General features: G+C 41.5%; 1 protein-coding gene across 3 annotated transcripts in view; it reads left to right on the top strand.

The window, feature by feature from the left end:
- Positions 1-15031: 15031 nt before the first annotated feature.
- Positions 15032-18891, top strand: part of NPNT (nephronectin) — a 56464-nt gene continuing 52604 nt past the window's right edge. For all 3 annotated transcript variants that reach the window (XM_074147301.1, XM_074147300.1, XM_074147302.1), the window contains exons 1-2: positions 15032-15102; positions 16471-16571. In XM_074147301.1, the coding sequence (XP_074003402.1) occupies positions 15032-15102; positions 16471-16571 (172 nt within the window). The remainder of the gene's footprint in view (positions 15103-16470; positions 16572-18891) is intronic.

Genomic DNA, 18891 nt, shown 5'->3' with positions numbered 1-18891 from the left:
GTGCAATTAAATGAGTGGTGGAGTAAGGAGAACCTTACATATATGAGAATTAAAATAATGACAATAATTTTGTTGTTATATATGTGATCATGAAATTTGGATAAACTGCCACTTGCTAGTGGTAGTTTAATCCTTGAAAAAGGATTAGAAATACATATAGCATACAGAAAAAAGGCATTTGTGCTCTTTAGCTGTGTTCATATGCCAAAGCCAAAGTCTAATTTCAGAAACTGTTTTTAATATTTTTCTGCACTTTCATCCATCAAAACCATTAGCTTGCATTAAAATTCTTATACTTTTGTCAGTCCCAAGTAATTGTCATTTTATCTTCCTGTTAGTGTGCTATTACAGATCCCGTTTTTCTTGCTTTCCCCTTTCCCAGTGCTAGTTTTCCAACCCAGATCATTACTTTGAATGTGTGGGAACAGCATTCCATGCATATTTTTAATTGTCAACAGTTTTTTCTGAGTTTTAAAGTCACAGTTTAAAATAACATGCCAGGGCCCTTTATTCTAATATGTCATTGTTGTAATTGTTAATGTTTTTATTAGTGTTTGGTTGCTTTTGGTGCATTTAGTCTTGTAACATTTCATTTAAACTGTTACCAGTACAACTGTGTTGCAGCTCAAACACTTTCAATTACAGTAATATAATTCTAGGTTATATTCAAGAGAAATGTAATTCTCCGGTCATGGACACAAGACACAAAGGAAAATCACTTCCATTAGATGAAAGTAATAAAAAGGCATATATATGTATATATGTAATACGTATGTAAACAATGCAATAGTAAATTCTTCTGTGCCATGGAACAGAAGCTTAGCTTTCCTTTGTCTCCAACATTGTCTTGATGCCCATCTTTTGATGTGTTTCTCGGTTTTAGTGTTTTAACTTTGGATTTCTGTAATTTTGTTCACCCCCAAACAGTAGCATGTCAAAGGCCTTGGCATGACTCCGGTTACAGATGTGTCATTTTGGAATGATTAGGGATTGATATGCCAGAACAAGGTCCTAAAATGATGTTGAAGGTAAGAAAAAGAGCGAGAATTTTTGCGGTTTTAGAACTTGTATGGGGAGGCAATACCTGTTTCTTAAGGAGGCTTCAAAGTTAGATGGAAATCATAGACATATCAGGTTGGAGGGCTTCCAAGAGGCCTTGCTCTGTGATTTTCCTAGCGATGGAAGTGAAGGTGACTGGCATATAGTTCCCTGTGTTGTCCTTGTTGCTGTAAGATTTACCTTTCTGAAATTGTTGGGGAACCTCCCCAGGATTTCACAACCTTTCAGACAATAAAGAGCAGCCTCATGGTGATGCCATCCAGCTCTCCCGGTACTCCCAGCTGTGTCCTATCTACTCCTATGGACTTGTATGAGTTAGAGAACAGTTCCTAAGTGGGGGAAACAGGTTGTGGCTATGGTGTCATGGGAAATGTTAAACACGGAAGAAATGGGTAAGTTTTCTCGCCTATGAAATAAACATGAACAAGCCTAAAATTAACTTTTCATTTACTTGGGTTTTTTTTTTTTAAAAAAAAAACCACCACAGTAACTACTCCACTGAGCAACATCTGACTTTTATCAGATGTGTTTTAGCCTAATATTTTCAAGACAGCCAGTGTACTTTTGGTGCAGGCGTGTGCAGAGGAGCAGTGGGGTCTAAACGTGGAGAGGGAAGGGTGAGCTGAATGGAGGAGGATGATTATTTGAGTTACTCCAGCTGTGGAACTCACTCCCTCTAGCAATTTTGTTTCCCTACCCACCCCCCCCACCCCCCCCATATGTTTGTAGGAAGGTTTTTCATTTGGTATTTCCTGGACTCTGGACCATGTCTGGGTTATCTATGGCTGTTTGAATTGATAGATGTAAGAGCTCTTCTGTGGGGTTTTTTTGTGACAACCCGACCTACTATTTGGTTGCATTTGACAACCTGGCCTATGATTTGGTTGCATTCAGTCTATGTAAAAACACATATTAAAACACAAGCATAAGGTGAAGAAAGTCATATAGGTGATTTTAATAGCTTGTATGCAAAGAATCCTATTTGCAAAGAAAATACAAATGTGGTGGTCTGGGACAACATAACCAACTTAGTGTAGAGCTCTGGGGGTACCAATAAGTTTGCAAACCTAAACGTACATGGTGGTTTTTATAATGTGCATGTTTCTTTGTGGTATCTGTGTTTAGCCAGTGGAATTCCCTATGACAGACTATCAGTGAGCCAGGTTTTAAATAGAGGCTTTTAAATAAGGATAATGAAGTTAACCCATAGTTAAAATAGACGATAGGGAGGGGTCATGGGGGATGGAAGCCTCATGCTTTAGAATTTAGGCCAAGAACTTTGAGCCAACTGTGGTTCATTAAAAACATTGTTGCTCCTTTCTCAGAGGCCTCTGGGTCTGGACCACTATTGGCAACCAGAAGAATCAAAGTTCTGATTTACTGTTGTAAATCCCAGGCGCCTTCCTTTAATTGAAGTCTGCAGCGGCTGACTTCTTAACTGTTAGTAAATTTTATTCTATAACCACTCAAAGACTGTTGAACTGCACAGCTTCTGGTTATTATGGGTTTTGTCCAGCTAACGTTATTTTTTCATGTACTTCAGCATAAACTGTAGATCTCTTTCATTAATAGATACCCATTTTCATACCCCTGCTGCGTTACGATTCCTGAGCTGTAATACATATATATGGCTGTGGTTCACTCGAAGCTTGGATGATGACATAATGGGCTGGTAACAACTCCTGGTGTATTTTCTTGACATTGCTTGCTTAAACAAAATCACATCAGCTATAGACTACGCATGCTGCCTAAGAGGCCAGTTGTTATAGTAGGTGTGTGTAATCTTACACATTGCTTTTGCATGCTTTTAGATAATTTTGTAGAAATAGCTAATGTTTGGCACCCATGAAGGTTGTTTTTATTCATCTGGCATGTTCCCATCCAAATACTCATTTAGTGCGGTCACCAACTATAGAAATAGTTAAACAATACTGTAAATGGACATGTTTTCTTTGTTGGGATGATCGGTGACACACTGAATTCTTTTGATTAAGTAATTTGACCACAAGCATCTCTTTACTTTGGAAAAAGAAGAGGAAAAAAGCTCTAGAAAGTAGACTTTTCTCTCAGTTTTCATATTTGCAGAGCTTATATAGGGGGATATAATTAGAATTTCAGGATCAGTTACACAAGGTATTGGATGAAAATCAAGACTAAAATAAACATTCAATTTCTCTTTTTTGCATTTGACCATTACACACAAACACTTGGTTATAAATAGATACCTTATCCATGTTGGACTAACATTTCATGTTCAAAGTAGGATTCTGGAAAAGAAAATCCTTTTTCAAGTGATTTAAAGCAATTATGCAATTTGAAACCTTCAGTTAGGTTTATGAATCTTTATTACAATTGGGTTACTTTTATATGCTCTGTAATAAATACCAAAAAGCCTCTAAAGTAAAACATGTTCCAGCTGAATAATCCTTACTGAGAGAATTTGCAACTGCAGTTGTTTTTATCTGTTGGTAATCTTACATTAGCAGGATATCTATATACTATTAGTTTACACAATAGCTACTGTTACAAGAATAAATACCATTGACATGTTTACTGTCAACCTGATGGACATAAATCATCTAATTAATTTGCTGTTAGCACTTACTTTGCTTGAAAGAAGTGAGAGTATTGAAGTTCTGAGGAGAACACATCACCATTCTTTGTTTACCGTCCTTATTCAGAATTTGCTGCTGTATGTGGAGATCACTAGAAAATACAGTTCTTACATTTTTCAGAATAGTCAGTCTTGTGCGTCTGAACTTGGAGAATTCTAGTGTCTTTTTGAAGGTCATCTGTTAACCATGAAAATGCACAAAATTGCTGTTACTTAATACTTACCTTTGTCGACAAGAGTCAACGCAGTGCAGAAAGCAGTAGGACAAAGTTTTTAAGCTACTGCTCTCAAGCTGTTTTTGAACAGTGACATTTTATTCCTGGATGATCAAGTCCACTAGACTCATACTTTACATGAAGCACAGCAGGTTTTCTCTAAGTGCTGTCTGGCTCTCATAATTGTATGCACCTTCCGCACACTGAGAAAGAGTAGTAAATACCTTTCTTTACTCAGTAATTTTCTGATTTGAACCAAGAGAATAAAAGCTGAATTTGACATCCGTGAGCCAATTAGGAAGAAATGACTAAAAGCAGTAAATGCCAGGACATGCTAGTTTGCTTCCGAGCTGTACTGCAGACCCTGTTGTGCTGTTGTGTGAAGAGTGAGAAAATCAGTCAGGCATTGACATACATGAGGACTCAATAGAAAATTTCTGTAACCTGTCTGCTTAATGAAACATGTCCCTAGTGCACGCTGATGCAGCATTCTTTGGGGTTGCGTACAATGTAGAGAGTTGCCCTGCAAGTGTGCACACCTAACTTTTTATTCATGTCAATAATGCTATTGATGTTGGGGAAATGATTCAAAAACAAAACCAACTGAAAGTTCAATACAACTAGGTTTGGGTTCAAATGTTGGTTTGAATCCCAAAATCGACAGCTTCTGGGAGCAAAGAAACAGAGATCAGCATCTTTAATGTCATTTACGGTACTAACAAATCTGATTCTTTAAATGGACTTCCTTTGATTACTCCCTGATTTAACATGTTTAAAATGTATTCCTTTTTTCCTTATATGATCATTGCCTTTATTTTCAGTAAAAGTAGAAATGAGTACTATGCAAGCTTTACAGTCTAATTTTCTGATGGGCAGCTGATATTCCTTAACTGCACTCAAAGGAAAAATGACACCTCATTCATCTGGATAGTTTCCCTCTGTCATTGAGAGCTTAAAATTTGTCAATTTAAAGGTGCAGCTTGTACACTATTCAGATTATTAGAAAATATTTTAGAGTAGTTCAGGCTATAGTTCTTGAAAGAAGGTAGAGCTTTTTATAGACACTTTCCTGTCTCTCTTCAACTCTAATACTTCCAACTCTAATACTTCCCCTACTTGACCAAGCATAGTTATCAGTCATGGTTATTTTTGTATTAGAACTAAAAAGACAAGAATAGAATGTACTTTCTGAAACGTGACAGGAACCAACTTTTATCCCTTTGTCCTAGTTCCATCTTCTGTCTGTCCATAGAACTGTTCATTAATTCTGTCATTACTTCTGTTACCTATGGATTCTGCTATTTAAAGCTCTACAGGGCCCTTTAAAATTTGGACTGTTTTTCGTTTGTCCTAGAACATTTTGATATGGTCTGCAAACCAGTTTTTAAAGTTGTTGACAGATTTTCTCCAGTCTCTTTCTTAGGTTCTCTCCTTTCATGCTAGCCGTTAGTACTTGTTTTCTATTGCTGAAATTTTCTCACATTTCCTTCTGCAGAGTATCTTAATTTCTGATGGAAAAGGCTTCTAGTCTGATGCTCCCAATCCATCTCAGCCAGGACTATTATATTTCTCTACCTTATGAAATTTGCAGTTGAGGAGAATTCTGGTTTATTTCAACAGATCAGGTACGTGTCAAATCACATTTTCAAACAGAATCCCAAATTTATTGTCTCCTCTCAAGATATCCATGAAAACCCATAGCGGTCTTTAGAATTGTTATTTGGACTTACTGTTTTTGAATATGCAGCTTTAAGAAGAACATAGTACAAAGTAAAATTGAATGTTACTGCATTGTTTTAGCAGAATGTAGAAGAATCAGTAACTGTCTACCAAAACCTGTAGATAACCCTGAAACTTCATTTCCTTTCATGCTGAGCACTTAAACCCATCTTAAATCTTTTCCATCCTCTTGTCTCTCACAATGTATTCTGAAGATGTGAATTTCATGCATCTTTTAGTCTCTCAAATCCTACCAAATGAAAACCACAAACAAAATCTCTAATGCTGAAAGGCATTGAAAGGCTCACAAGCAGCTATCTGTGCAATAATCATCATACCAGGCAAGTGTTTCATACCAGTCATGTGTTTTATTTATTTATTACTGCATTTACTTCTATGACATCTTTTTTTGGTTTTGACTTAAAACATAGAACAACTTTGTTGGTATAAATTGTTAGTTTCACAGAGGTCAGTACTGGGTCCAGTTCTGTTTAACATCTTCATTAATGATCTGGATGATGGGGCACAGCGTACCCTGGTGACACAAAACTGGGAAGAGTGGCTGATATGCCAGAGGGTCATGCTGCCATCCAGAAGGACCTCAACAGGCTGGAGCAATGGACTGAATGGAACTTCATGGAGTTCATCAAAGGCAAGTGCAAAGTCCTGCACCTGGGGAGAAACAACCCCGTGCATTATATTCTGACAGCTGCCTGGCTAGAAAGCGGCTTTGCAGGAAAAAGCCTGGGGGTCCTGGTGGACACAAAGTTGAACAGGAGCCAGCAATGTGCCCTTGCTGCAAAGGCAGCTAACAACATCCTGGGCTGCATTACGAGACTGGAGACAGTCCAACAAAGGGCCACTAAGGTGATTAAGGAACTGGAACATCTCTTCCATGAGGAAAGGCTAACAGAGGTGGGACCATTTAGCCTGGAGAAGAGAAGGCTTGTGGGAATTTCATCGATCTGGACAAATATCTGAAAGGAAGGTGTAAAGAAGATGAAGCCAGGCATTTTTCAGTAGTATCCAGTGACAAGACAAGAACCAATGGACACAAATGGGAGATTCTATCTGAACATCAGGAAACACTTTTTCACTAGGATGGTGACTGAGCACTGGCGTGGGTTGCACGGAGAGTCTCCATCCTTGAAGCTATTCAAAAGCTGCCTGGACATGGCCCTGGGCAACCAGCTGTAGGTGACCCTACTTGAGGAGGGGGTTTGGACCAGATGACCCTTCCAAACTCAACCATTCTGTGATTCTGTGAAACAGCAATATAAATAATCAACTGTCCACACTGTTTTAACTTCTGAAAGCTCTTTCAGAGACTGCAATTACATAGAGTTGAACAGAGGAGCTGGGTCAAAAATATCGTATCTGTATGAAAACTCTCCCTGAGAACATCTGTAGCAGGTTTTCCTGCTTATTAGTCCCCCTTGGTATCTCAGAACATACTAGGAATTTTCTGTATGTCAAAAAGATGGAAATTAAATAAGGAATGCAATCAATTAGACAAGCCCATTTTCCCTTGAGAATAGCAATTTAAAATCATTTATATTTCTAGGTCAATTTATCAGCAACCCGTACCACAGGATCCATCTCATTACAGAGCTGTAGCTCAGCTCAGGCAAGCAAAGTTACAGCATGTGAAACCAAATGAAACAGAGGGAAAATCAGGACCCAGAATGATTTATATATTTTTTTCAATCTTTCCAGAGCTTATTTTTTCAATCTTTCCAAAAATTTGGGGAGCAATTCAGGTTCAGTATGAAAAAAAAAAAAAAAAAATCTAAAGGATTAGGGCAAAGTAGTGCTTGATCATTTCTCTCTGCAAAGTCATTGTCGTAATTTATATAGGTAGTCTGGGCAGCATACCTGTATTAATATATGGACCTCCAAATTTTTTTTTGTCTGATATTGGCAATGAGCCCAAGGCATGGGGAAAACCGAAGTTACAAAAACTGTGTGATAGTCAAGGCTGGTATCTTAGGCTACTGTAAATCATTTCCTTCTGGTTCTGCATCTCCTAGTGTATTTCTTGCTGTAAGGAGTGTATTTCATGAGCAGAAATATTGAATTCACGCTGCACCAGATTATTCTTTTGTCCTAAAGACAATTCTGGTAACTTTTCAGGCTGATTTATGGCTCTTATATATTAAAATTCTTTTATATAGAAAATTCTTCTTATATACTAAAATTCTATGTATCCCAAGAAGCCCTAGCTTGCGGTCTGGGCTCATGAAAGAGAGAACTCGGAGGAAGTCCATAATTATTTCATATAATATACAAAACAGTTGGTCTGCTTGATTTAAATCAGTTTACATTAGAACTGTGGTCAAGAACATGTCTTCATGGAGATCTCTTCTGTTAATGTTGCCTTTTTCTTTTGTTAAAGTTATAGCAGAAAGTGTGAGGTTAGGCTTGGTTTCAGGTCACGTACTTGTGGGGTTTTGATTCTTAATAGTTTTTTTTTTATAGTTATCCTCTGTGTGACATATGTCACTGTTCCTGTTTTGTTTTCTTTATATTTTCTTTTAGTTATAGATAGTAATCTGGTGATTTGATTTTTGCTTTGTTTTTTTAAAAAGAATCTGTCATCAGCCTTTAATATTGTTGAATAGAAAGATTTTATGCAGTTCTAGAGAAGAGGAGGCTGAGGGGAGACCTTACTGCTCTCTACAGCTACCTGAAAGGAGGGTGTAGAGAGGCGGGGGTCGGTCTCTTCTCCCAAGTCACAGGCGATAGGACAAGAGGAACTGGCCTCAAGTTGCACCAGGGGAGGTTCAGATTGGATATTAGGAAAAATTTTTACACTGATAAGGTTATTAAGCATTGGAACAGGCTGCCCAGGGAAGTGGTTGAGGCACCATCCCTGGAGGTATTTAAGACGGGTTGACATAGTGCTTAGAGACATGGTTTAGTGATGGGGTTTTTTTGTTTGTTTTTGGTTTTTTTTTATCAGAGGTCAGTGGTTGGACTAGATGATCTTAAAGGTCCCTTCCAACGTAGACAATTCTATGACTCTATGATTCTTGCCTGCGAAAAAGACAGTCCACTGATACTGAGTGTTGCTGCGTATGTGTATTTTCTTGCCCTATAAGTAAATTTCTTTGGTAATTTCCACTCAGCCTACATGTCTTGCTTGTGCCTCAGTTCTGGTCTCTTTGCTCTGACTGCTAAGTGTATATGCATGTAGCCCATGGAGATCATAGTGATTTAGATGACAAAACATTCATGGCATATAGAACAGCTTTCTTGTGTTCAAGCGTTTGGTTTCTTGAGGAAAGGAGACATCAGACATTTGCTGCATGGTGTAAAAGTGGGCATGAAGAGCTGTAGTCCAGTTGGCAAAGCACATGCCGTAAAGCTATAGGAGATGTCTTGGACTCAGTGTATCATTGGAACAGTAGGACGTTACAAAGATTATGTGGAAAATACTTTTACAGAGGAACAACTAAGCCAGGCTCCTTAGGAAATTTAGCCCTGCCTCCTTTTCACCCGCCCCAGGTGGTTTGTTGTGAGGCTTTCCCAAAGAGCAGTGAATAATGTGAGAGATAACTGGCTGAAACAACATGCAGTAGATAACAATGATGCTGATGGGTTGTTAGAGGTATTCTGTTCAGTGCTAACAATCTGATTGCATAAAACAGTTTGCCAGTCATTTATTCAACAGGTTCCTAAAACTTTCTTCTCTTTTTCCCCTTTTTCAGACAGCCTCAGAGTCTGTATGCATGTTTTCCTGCTCAATCTGTGAAGGCGTTCATGATTGCTTCACTCGTGTGCAGAACTCATCCCAGTTCCACGCTGTTGCCTGCCTGCAAGTGGGGGTCAATGCAATGTATTTTCTGGTCCTGTCCACCAAAAAATGTCTTAAGCCCATGTTGTCCAGCAATTGCATCTCTGTCGTTGCTGGTGTCACCGAGAGGTGCAGGATGCACAACGCTGGGATTAGTGCAGGCAGTTTAGCACCAGGTTTTGAAGTTGGCTACGCTGCCCCTCACCAGCCTGCTGAAGATGACTTTTACATCAGCTGCAGGTTTTTCTGCATGTAATGATTGTGTTGCAGGTGAGGCCAAGTAGACTGACTCCCTAGTGAACAGGATAGTGTTAAATTTGGGGGATTATCATTCTGATCCCCCACACAAAATACCTTTGCTACAAAAATTGACAACATGGACAGTTAGAAATTGATTTAGAAGACATATGCAGAAGGAAATATGAAATTTTACTGGGCTTTGAAAGGTAAATTATTGTTTATTTATGGAAGAAAATAAATTCTCTACAGTGTAATGAAACGCAGGAAACTTCAACGAAAACACCACTCAGTTTTTAAAGAAGGATCGAGGATGTGTGGAAAAAGCTTATTGGAGAAAGCAAATTAATTTGGAAGACCTGACGCAGAAAAAGCATTTGGAATTTTTTGAATTAGTATTTCCAAAGCACAGTGTTTATCTGTACAGAAGGTAATTTGATACTACAGCGTCTGATAATTTTGATGACTTTCTAACCTTTTCACATAGGTTTACTAAGAGGGAGGTGCAGTACCAACATTGATTTAGCTGACTGAATTGCTGGATTTTCTTGATGCCTTACAGTTTCCTTATTAGCATGGGACTGACAGAGATTGTTACCTAGCGTATAACAGAGATAATATTTACTCAATAAATACTACTTTTAATTTTACCATACATAAAGTTGGTTGAAAATCAGGATTGCATAACCTCAGAGGGAAAGTAATGACATGGAAAGTTTCGTAGATAATTTGGACTTGGATTCTTTCCTTCTGTTCCATTTTGCAAGAAGTATACATGTTCCATTAGCATCGCAGATGCAGAATATGATCATGCATGCCAATAACTACAAATTAAGGTTTTTTTATACACAGCATACTGTGATTTAGTGGCTTGGGGTAGTGTGGTATTTGTGGTTAACTTGCTTAGCCTCAGTGAGGGTGAAATCCTCCTTAGGAGGGAGGAAGGATGGATTTGTGGTTTAAGTTTGAAATTGGAAAACGGGAGATCTCTTTCTGACTTGATGACAGATTAGTTGATTTGTGGGAAAATCTTTTTCTGTTCCTTAATTTCTGCTTATGTAAACGGGAGTTACAAAGAGTATTGTCTGATTCCGCTGAATAGAGGACTCCATGCATTAATATTTGTAATGTGTTTTAAGACAACAAGGAGGAAATTAATATTTTTAGAAGTGGTCTTAGAAGAAGTTACTCATTCAATGTCTCCCTCAAAGAAAAGTTACCAGCAGTAGATTGCCCTGAGGCAGTTTCTTTTACTGCTGTGACTACGTGCAGTGTAGAACATTGTAACACTGTAACAATTAAGTTAAATTTTAAATTTGTTTCTCTGTGATTTCTGTAATATCTACCATATTCTATCATCTAGCGTATCTACCAATAATCTATCAGTCTAATATACCTACTACTTCTATCTTTTGAGCTCTTTTTTCTTAATATTGCCTGTCCAATCAGTGCCAGAGAATATTCCAGAAACTGTTTTTCATAGAATCATAAAATGGTTAGAGTTGGAAGGGACCTTAAAGATCATTGAGTTCCAACCCCCCTGCCATGGGCAGGGACACCTCCCACTAGAGCAGGTTGCTCAAAGCCCCATCCAGCCTGGCCTTAAACACTTCCAGGGATGGGGCACCCACAACTTCCCTGGGCAACCTGTTCCAGTGTCTCACCACCCCTTTCTAATATCTAATCTAAATCTACCCTCTTCCAGTTCAAAAATATTACCCCTCATCCTATCACTATACTCCCTGATGAGGAGTGCCTCCCCGTCTCTCCTGTGGGACCCCTTTAGGTACTGGAAGGCTGTTATAAGGTGTCCCCGGAGCCTTCTCTTCTCCAGGCTGAACAACCCCAACTCTCTCAACCTGTTGTCTTCGCTCCAGCCCTTTGATCGTCACTATCACACTCACCATCCAAGAAGCAGCAGTTTTCATTACCACCTTTACCCTCCCTGCAGCAGAATTAGCGGGCCTCACTCATGAGAGCATCTCTTCACTCTCTGCCACCTTGTCACCAAAATCCACTGTTGTGTGTAGTCAGATGTGCCTTTATCACTTACGGTGTAGAATATATACCTAGGGCTTCATCCTCTGGGAAATTCTAGATAATTCAGAACCTAATGGACTTTCTAGTGGCATGAGCAACTGCAAGTATTTTAGACTCTTCTCTGCTCTCAGCACAGAGTATCTTAACAAGTTTAGGATCTTGATTTTCATAGAGGTGTGTCAACCTGAGCTCAATATATCCATGAGACTGAAAGTCTGAGGTGAGGATCATGTCTGATAGCGTGGCTTCTTTGCCAGAAGGTACATAAAGATCTTTTGGGGGGAATTGAGAAGAGTAGAATAAGCATGGTGGGAAGGGTGACTATGCTTCCATGATATAAGCACATTTGCAGGCAAAATTTACTTTCCTATTTGCAATTGCTGCATGCGTTTTGACTTTTTCATACCCAAGGGTACAGTATTGCTGTTCAAATATCCTATGTCTTCCTCTGTGTTTCTTCTTCACTGTTGCTAATTTGCAGCTAAAACCTGACTATCAGGTTGCATTCAAGCAAGTGTCTCATCAGTATGTTTGGAAAAGCTTTCTTGGACACGTGTTCTTCTGTCCGTGCTCTGCTTCATCCTCTGCTTGGTAGCTGGGTATGTGCTAGTCATCCGAGTGCTTGATGCACAGACTTTTATTGCTAATGTCTTGCTGAACACCAGGTCAGCCCACCCTGTGGCTTCAACATTTACCATGCTTTCATACTATTTCACTAAACATAAGGCACGAAGGTGCTTCTAGTAATACTTCCAACAACTTCTCTGTCTCCATCTTCTATATATTACCTCGATGCACACCCACACATCAGTGGGGTATGGAAGACAGCATTATGCACCTTCAATTTGTCGAGAGATTTGGTTCTTTGCCAGCTCACTTATTAATCCTTCTGGTGTCCTGGATATGAGAAACTACCTCATTAAGAAAACTCCACTGGCATTGATAAAGCATTGCCAAAATAAATGGATTCATAAATGACTGGATGTTCAGTCCCATTGATGGGTATGGAAGTGCAATACATGATCTTTCAGTGGCTGGTTAACTGTTTTTTCAGGCCAATGTTCCAAAACAAATTGTAAAGGCAGCAGAAGTTAACCAAGAGCAGACAATCTTAATTGGAGTAGGCACCACGTCTGACCAGCACATTAGTATTAACGTACAAGAGTGCCAAACGGGCTGCTGAGGAAATCTCAAATACCAAGTGCAGTCTGGAGAGATTAAACAATCTTACTTCATTTGCGAGTATCCATGCTTTAAAAGAGCAGCATGTGCTTTAAAGTTGCTGTGTATGTAAGTACCACCGTGCGGCATTGCATGAAAGGAATTGTTTCTATGACATGTCCCTTGGGGCATCAGAGGGAAAGTGTCAGGTTGCCCTAGACCATAATTCGCAGAGAAGTTCAAATGTTGCTTTTGGCACCTGTCCTGAACTTGGCTGTGGTGTAATTTGTGGGCACTTTTTTTTTTTTTCCTACAAGTTGGAGAGATGCAGGCAGATGCTGTTACCAGAAGGAAATCCCTGTGGTTATCATAAATAGGATTTCTTCCCTTTTGCCTGTAAAATCTTGACAGTGAATTCATTCTGCACGGTCAGTTATGCCACATCACATCCAAGTGGGGGGAAAAAAAAATAGTGATCCATCAGTCAAGAGCTGGAAATCAGCTCTATATTTCAGCAAGAATCTAATCTAAGCCAGATGCTCTCCTGTCTTTCCCAAATGCCACTGTGTCATTGTCTTCACTGTTTGTCTGTCGGCTTCTCGCATGAATGAAGGAAACCAGGTATTGTCCTTGGCGTAGGTTTTTGTATCCCGCTGAGCCCTCTAAGGGGGCTTGCTTGTTATCTAAGCATGGGTAATGAGCACGGTGCAGAATCATCACCTTGTAGCTTTTGCTGTTGTTTTTTTTTATCTGTCTCTCAAAAGTGCTGGGTTGAGGCTGAGATATGGTCCTGAAAAGATGATAAAAAGAGGGGAAGGAGCATTGGAGAGGACTTTCTGCTGCAAACTTGAGCAGAAAGTGGTAAAACCACTTTGGGGAAGGGTGTGATTTTCAAAAGCTCACTGGCACAATTTGTACCGTGTAGTGTTACTTGAATTATCTGTGAAGGTGGAGAATGCTCTGTACAGAACTATCAGCTCAAATCTGAAGCCTGAAATCGTATTTGGCATCCAAACGCTCCCTAAAGGGTTTGGCTTTGTGTTACGGCACAACCCAGAAGATCTTTGTTTTCTGCTTCGAAGCTGCAGCCAGACCCTTGTAAGAACAGCTGATGAGATTTACCCTTGATTTAGGCACAAATCAAAACCAATGCTGAAAAAAAATAGTCCAAGCGGTTGGCCTCATCTGTCTGTAATCAGAGAGATGTCAGAGCAGCTCTGACCCTAAATTTGGTGACAGGCTGTTATTAAAAGTGTCCTTCACTAAGTCCCGAGAGCTGTAGGTCATAGAAACAAAACAAAAATAACTGCTGTATTTTAACATCTTAACAGAGTACAGATGCAGTCGTCACCGTTGGTAGTGGTGCTAGGATGTCGTTACGTGCTGCATGGATGCTGTTTAAACTTGCCACTTTTTTCTTCCGGACAAGGGCTGGGACACCTTCTGTCACATGTGCCAGTATCTGGGAGCTAGTAATAGGAGTGTCTGAGCCGGAAACAAACCCCACATACCCAAACAAACCTTGTAATTATTTCAAAAAGCTTTATTCAGGGAGAAGTTTGGTTGGCAAGAGAAGGCCAAATCTTATGTTTTCGGCTTTAGATGTGTACTTTGCTGGCAGCGAGGAGTGGGTGGCCGTCCTACTTCACGAAGTTGAAGCTAGAAAAGCTTTTAAGAACAAAGCCCCCCCCCCCCCCTTCTCCGTGTCTCCAGCCGGCGGCTCTTGCCTCGCTCGGCCCCTGCCAGAAGGAGCTGGGGGGGGGGGTCATTCCTCCCCCCCCCCCACCTCCTACACCGGCTGTACCGTGGGGCCGGACCCTGCCGTCGGGATCCCGACCGGGGGCCGCCCGGTGCTGCCCCTCGGCGGGGAGGCAGGGCGGGGGGGGGCCCGGCCGCGGGCGCCTCTGCCGGGGACGGGCGGCGTTGCCGCTCCCCGCGCAGCGCCTCCTCCGCCCGGCAGCGCGGCGGGCGGGCGGGCGGGCAGAGAGAGAGCAGGGTCTCGCCGCCGGACCTGCGGCAGCCCAGCCGGCGTCGGCAGCCGGACAACCTCCCCGCCCCGCCGTCCGCCGTGCAGCGCGGCGGTGGGGAGCGCCTCAGCCACCGCTGCCCAGCCCGGGCCGCCTGAGGTGGACATCCCCCCCGCCACCACCACCATCCCCGCCGCCGCCACCACCACCACCCCCGCCGGCCATGGAGCTCTCCCTGCGGCTGCTCCTGGCGTCCTGCCTCTCCCTGGGGGCGGCCGGGGAGTTTGACAGAAGGTAGGCGCCGGCTCCCGCGGGGCCAGCGGGCGGCGGTCGGGGGCCGGCCGGGCAGGCAAGTTGATGTTTCCTCGGGCAGGTCGGAGCCCCCGCGGGGAGAGCGGAGGGAGCCCCGGCTCTCCCCTGGGCGGGCGGGAGGGGGGCTACTGACTGCCACTAGACCTCCGGGGCGTGAAATGGCGGCAGGGGGTCGTTACCGGCCCCCGGGGCGGGGGGCGGCCGGGAGCCCTCGGCGGGACTCCCGCCCATCCAAGCCGAGAAGGGGCTGCCCGCGGGCACGGCCGGCTGGCTGGCTGAGGGGGCCGGCGGGACCCGGTGCCACCCGGCGCCGCTCCCGGGGTTGCCCGGGACGGGCTCGCTCGGCCCCGTACCCCCCAAGCCCGTGGCCCGGGCAAAGCGAGTGGCGCCCATCGCCCGGCAGCCTGAAGGCGGGCTGAGGTAGAAAAGCGTATCGCTCTGGCAGGGTTGCGTCCTGCAAGAATTAAAGCACTTCGCGTGCTGTGAAAATAAAATTAGTTTATTGACGCCTCGAGGCGCTTGACAGAGAGTACGGTGCAGATTGCAGCTCAAGTTTTAACACGAAGCGGGGTGGGAAGGAAGGGCTGGAGAGCCTGTGCCTCCCGGGCCGCGGCGAGCCCTGTCAGGTGCGGTGAGGGGCTGCGGGGCCGGTGGGAGAAGGAAGGACTCCTGGACTTCCCCTCGCCGAGGACTTCTTTTCTAGGGTTTGTTCAAACACAGCCTTCGCTTTATTTCAGCTTGTCATTAGAAAACATTAATGATTTACGTCATTACTTCGTAATTGCTTGAGACTGTGGTATCCTTTCCTTGGAAAAAGGGAAGACTACAGGTCCCCTTTTGTATTAAATTTCTGTTTAACGGTTCAGGAAACTTTTGTTTGGATTTTTTTTTTTTTTCCTTTAATGTTTCAGTGAGAAAATTTGGCCGTATATTGTGAAACAAACAAACGGTGAAACTTCATGATGGTGGTTTATTCCATGTTATAAATTCTGTTTCAGACTTCAGAATTTATTCAATACCAGCCTGGGAGTGGCAGCAGTGAGCATACTGCAAAGCGTGACAATTTTTTCAGGTTTTACAAAGTTACCCTAATTATCTTTTCCCCTCTTTGCCTATAGCCATTTACATTTTCTGAACTAAACACAGTATTAATGATAAGAATATCATAGACTCAGCTGAGAGCAGTTACTGTTTTCAAAAAAAGGGATATATATCTCCACGCAGGAGAGGTTTTTTCTGGTATTGGTCATTTCTTAATCTAGAATACTTATCTAGAATAGAATTCTTAATTCTAGAATCTAGTTACGTCCAAAACGTTTCACCAGACTTTTTTTGAACTTTCTTGTTCAGGTGGCCCAGACAATTAGTTTCCTCCACAGGACTGTGTCGATTTGGAAGTAGAATTGACTGCTGCTGGGGCTGGGCCCGATTGTCCTGGGGACAATGCCAACGTGAGTATCATTGCTGCTGGGGCTTCTAGTCACTTGTAGAAAAGGCTTTTATACACTTAGTCACGTCTTTCACATATTCACACACATTCTTACAAGGCAGGGCTTAGGCTTGTGCACGTGTGAGTCTGACTTACTTATAAGGATGTTGTCAGGTTAAAGTTTGGTCTATTAATAACAGGACTAAAAATGATTGCAATCAACTAAGGTAAACTTTAGTTAAAGCAATGAGAATTTGGGAATTTCTGTTTGGTTTCCGCTTCATCTCGTGCTCTGGTCTAAGAGCCTGATGTAACAGTCCACTGTGTCACCTTACAGTGCTGCGAGAATATTTGTGTCCAAGAAGGAAACCCAAATTACTGACATTTCACTTAGAAAGTCAGTGGAAGTGTTTCAATTGATGTTAAGTTGAAACCCGAAACTAAGGGTATAAATACACCTGACAGCATCCTTTTACTGGGTCACACGTAAAGAGAAACATCTCTGAGATTCTCACATCTATCTAGGATCTTTGATATAATTGCAGGGTAACCAGGTAGATAAGTCCTCATCATTAACTACATCTTCAAAATTTATCCTGTGGTGGCAGCTAGCACTGTGTAGAAGCTAAAATTGTTAGGAGTGTCACAGAGACCTCAGCTTGTTAGAATTACAGCCTTTGATACTGGGGACGCTCGCTCATGTGTTTAACAGTGCACACGAGTGATATCCCCTACGTTTTTGCAGGAGTGAACCTACAAATACTGGTTCTCCTTTTTTTTAATTTTTATTTTTTATACAAACGTCTACAAGTTAGATCATTTAAAAATGGCCAAGCCATTTTTAAAGTAAACCGGGTATTAAATACTGTCAGTTGCTTAGTCTGCAGGGCAGTGACTGTAGGTGGCAAATATTAGGCAAAAGATAGAAATAGCAATGGCAATGCAACTATAGACTCTCAGCAAAGGTTTTGTTCAAATCTGTAAACAGCAGGACTGGCTTCCTCCTTCCCAAGTGTGTTAAAAGCCCAAGATGTTTAATAGGTATATAAGATGACTGTCTCAAAAGCTATGTAAAGTGCTTCTGGACTATAACATCCCTGATACAGTTTTTTGATGCAAAGTTCTCAGGTTGATGTCTCTCAGGCCATACCATAAATCATTTTGATTTTTAGGGCTGTAGTTGGTAACAAGTAGTCCTTTCCTTGGGATGAATGTTTATAGAGAAGGAAAGAAGAATATGAAGTAGATTGATTGAGGCTACTCCAGAGATGATAAAATATACATCCATCTTTCATAACACAGTTTTATTTGAAAATCATCCACATTGCGCTTTTTTTTTTTAAGAAAAAAAAAGAAAAGAATAAACCAAAAAAAACCTCCAAAACACTAAAAGGGTCTCACTGTGGCCCTTTTCTTAGACAAGTTGTCTCCTGTGTTGTGACTGTAAATTGCAGGTTGTGTTTAGGTGTAAGTCAATTTCAGTTATATTTGTTCTTTAATTTCTCACTATTACCAAGTCTGATTTAGGGTTGCATTTTTATCATGTTTGGAGACAGGAATAGCATAAAGTGGTACTAACAGAAGATTCATAACTAAAAGTTGAAAACGAGACAAAACTAGTAATGCACAGAAAGTATTTTTTATTTTTTACTCTTTTAATTTTGTCAGTAAGGTCATTTGTAGTGCCAACTTGTTCAAATACCATAAAGGCTCTTTTTTTTTTTTTTTTTTAAGGCTAAAGCTAGGTGAATTCTCATCTCCTTTCACTGCATTTTAGTCCATTGTTCACAGATTTGTTCTCCATGCACATTTCTAAGAAGTGCACAGATGCATTTTATGTGGTCATCTCCAGTAGGTGGGACCAGACTTTCAAAATACAATTATCACTTAGGTGTCTAAATGCATTTTATTCCCTATTTTTTTCCACACGCTGGGTACTGATAATTTTTGAATAGCTGGTTCGGAAGAGTCTCAGACATTTGGGCGAAGACCTTATTAATAACTTAACAGCTCCTTCTAGTTTTTAAATGGGAGCCAAACTCTTAGCAAAATAAAACAAGAAAACCTGCCCCAGCTGTGGGTGGTGAAAATTCCAGTCATATCACAGAGCGGGAGATTACAGTAAATGAAAGTGAATCTTTCTAGTGCTCGCAGCCAAATAGAAAATCTGTAGTCAACTCTCCACCTCGGGAATGTGGCATTCGGTATGAAGGATTAACCTGGCACAGAAGGTAGCATTCCTGGCCTCAAAGGAAAACTTTAGTGTTTTACTGTACAAAGGGATATCACTGAAAAATTTCCAGAAAGCCAAGTACACAATTAGTTCTCCTGCTTTCTTTAAG

Source organism: Numenius arquata, chromosome 5, assembly GCF_964106895.1.
Source record: "Numenius arquata chromosome 5, bNumArq3.hap1.1, whole genome shotgun sequence".
Classification (NCBI taxonomy): Eukaryota; Metazoa; Chordata; class Aves; order Charadriiformes; family Scolopacidae; genus Numenius; species Numenius arquata.
This window is presented reverse-complemented; position numbering and strand designations above follow the sequence as displayed.